This window comes from Austrofundulus limnaeus, unplaced genomic scaffold (assembly GCF_001266775.1).
Source record: "Austrofundulus limnaeus strain Quisiro unplaced genomic scaffold, Austrofundulus_limnaeus-1.0 Scaffold2201, whole genome shotgun sequence".
NCBI lineage: Eukaryota > Metazoa > Chordata > Actinopteri > Cyprinodontiformes > Rivulidae > Austrofundulus > Austrofundulus limnaeus.
In genome coordinates, this window is record NW_013954603.1 from 5,309 (window position 1) to 8,325 (window position 3,017).

Below are 3,017 nucleotides of genomic sequence, written 5' to 3' on the forward strand. Positions count from 1 at the left end.
ATATATATATTCCTTCTCATCTGTTTATTCACTAGCTGAAACAAATATTTTTACGTGAAGAAAACTGATTTTCTGAAATGTTTTCCTCGTTTTCCACTGATCCGGCTCTAAAACCAGAGCTGCTTTTATTTCTGAAACGGTTCTGTCGACCCGGTTTCATTTTCAAAGAAAACCCAGCGGAACGCTGACGGTGGGGACTACTTTCAGCAGCGGACTGATACACTTTAAATGGCAGAAGAATGTTGTGGTTGTGAGCCGGTGAGGGGAGCTGGGAGCGGCTCCTGCAGGAGGATCAGAGGTGCTCAGGTAGCAGAGCAGGAAATGAAAGAAGCAGCAGGTGGCAGAGCTCTGCTGCAGGAAACTGACCTTCACAGGAAATGAAGAAAATACTTTCTGTTTGCTTTTCCTCTCATCTGCACACATTTGACTGCAAATGTTTCAAAGTCTATTTAAACTGTTTGATTCTGCCTTCAGAAGTCAAAGGTTGTAATATGTTTACCACATCTGTTAGTAAAATATCTGATGAAATGTTTCCTTGTTTTAAATTCTACTTCCTGTTTTTGTTTTGTAATAATTAAACCATTAAACAGAGGTGGAGGCCTTCGTGTCCAGTTGTCCTCCTCCTAAATGCTGTTATTGTAAGTATGACTCCGCCCCCTGTGAGCAAAAGGTGTGAATCAGGGCCCCAGTGACACCAACACAAAGAGGGAAAAGACAAAAACAAGGGGACTTTTAACCCCCGCCTGCATTCACTACATACACATGACACGACACCTGAGAACCACAACATCCAAACCAGTAAGTCAGGTGATGGGTCACATGACCCTCTGTGAACAACACAGCTAATCAAGCCTATTGTTAGGTTTGGATCAGAACCAGAGTCAGCGAGCGGTTGGGTGGTAATCACCTGTAGGGGGCAGCGCTGCCCCAGGACAGGTAGTCGTTGGGGCGGGGCGCGGGGCGGGGCACGATGGGCTGCTCCACCGCCGTCATCTCTCCTGAGTAGGACTTGAGCAGCGAGGCGTTCTTGCTGGCCAGCATGGCTCGTTCATTCCTGCGAAACTTGGCTCTCCTGTTCTGAAACCAGACCTGAAGGAACGAGAACAAAATCAAAGTTTGAGTCCATTTAAAAGACGAAAACTGACGTTACACACCGTCATCTGCTGCAGGTAAGACACTGACGCTCAGAAACCTGGATTAAAAGTTCAGAAAAGTGTAATGAAACATCACTTCCTGTTTGCTGCAAAGCTTTCAGAGGCGTCAGTTGTTTTCAGCACGGCGGGCTGAGCTTGTGTGTGTGCGTGTGTGTGTGTGTGTGTGTGTGTGTGAGGAAGAGGAAATGGTGATGTTGGCGAGCGCAGCGCCACATCTGTGATTAATGTGGAGCAGAGAGCGTCGCCTTTGATAGAAGAGCCTCATTCCTGAGGCTGTGCGTCAGCGGGCAGCCGGGCCGCCAGCGCCCACCGCTGCTAATAATGGATCTGATTTCACAGAGAGGATCATCATCATCACCATCATCATCACCATCATCATCACCATCATCATCACCATCATCATCATCATCATCTGTTTAGAAGCAAAGAGTCTGAAAGTTTAGAAGCAGAAAGTGTGGAAGAGAGACTTTAGCTCAGTTTATTTTCAGATGACAGATGTGGCGCCGGCAGTCGTTTTCCACTTTAAATATCGTGCAGAAAGTTCTGGTGTTCGGGCCGAGAGCCAAACACACAATGTGGCCCACAGGGCTCCTCTGAGCGTCGGCTTCTATGAGCCGAAAACTCTCCGGCTGCTGCAGGAGGACAGAACTGAACCACTCAGACTCTGTTCAGATCCAGGAGGAGATCAAATGTGAACAATCAGTTGGTCATTTCTGATTGGACATCTTCAGAGCTAACCTTCATGCTAACATGTGTGCTAACATGTGTGGTAACACATGTGCTAACATGTGTAGCATCAGCACATGTGTAGCATCATGTATGTTAACACGTATGCTAACATGTGATATCATGTATGCTAACATATGTGCTAACATGTGTGCTAACATGTGGTATATGTATGTTAACATATATGCTAACATGTAATATCATGTATGCTAACATATGTGCTAACATGTGTGCTAACATGTGTGCTAACGTGTGCCAACATGTGGTATATGTATGTTAACATATATGCTAACATATGTGCTAACATGTGTAGCATCATGTATGTTAACATGTGTGCTAACATGTATGCTAACACGTATGCTAACGTGTAGCATCATGTGTACATCAGGACAGAGAGCAGCTCAGTCTGCGTTCTGAGTCAGGTCTGAACTGACAGAGGTATCGGCCCCTCGGACCACCACCAGCAAGCAAGGTGGGTGAGGTGTCTTGTCCAAGAACACAATGACTGAGAAGGACAGAGCAGGGTTTCAAACCGGCAACCCTCCAATTACAGGACAACTCTCCTACCTCCTGTCACCCTCAAATTCAAAATGTTGTCAGTAAGACAAACAGCCTGAGCTCCACCTGGACCGTTTTCATGACCAGAAAAATAAAGATAGACGTGACACGCCCCCTGATAAAACACGCCCCCTGATAAGACACGCCCCCTGATAAGACACGCCCCCTGATAAGGCACGCCCCCTGGTTGAGAGCAGCTGTTTAAACTTTCTCTTGTTTATGAGACAAAATAAATGAATAAATCTTTAGCAGAAGTCTGTTAGTGGACGAACCCTGGACCCTCCAGACCAGAGACCAGACCAACCCTGGACCCTCCAGACCAGAGACCAGACCAACCCTGGACCCTCCAGACCAATCAATCAATCAATCAATCAATCAATCAATCAATCAATCAATCAATCAAATTTTATTTCTGTAGCACTTTACAACAGTGACTACTGAACCAAAGTGTTTTCTGTGAGTTCAGTAAAAGAAACAGTGTGTCCTACAGTATCCTTCAGTGTGTCCTACAGTGTACTACAGTGTGTCCTACAGTGTACTAAAGTGTGTCCTACAGTGTACTACAGTGTGTCCTACAGT

General features: G+C 45.9%; 1 protein-coding gene across 1 annotated transcript in view; it reads right to left on the reverse strand.

The window, feature by feature from the left end:
• Positions 1–3,017, reverse strand: part of LOC106537249 (paired mesoderm homeobox protein 1) — a 9,694-nt gene that overhangs the window by 1,655 nt on the left and 5,022 nt on the right. Inside the window, exon 3 of the mRNA XM_014034636.1 lies at positions 908–1,089. Coding sequence (XP_013890090.1) covers positions 908–1,089 — 182 coding nt within the window. The remainder of the gene's footprint in view (positions 1–907; positions 1,090–3,017) is intronic.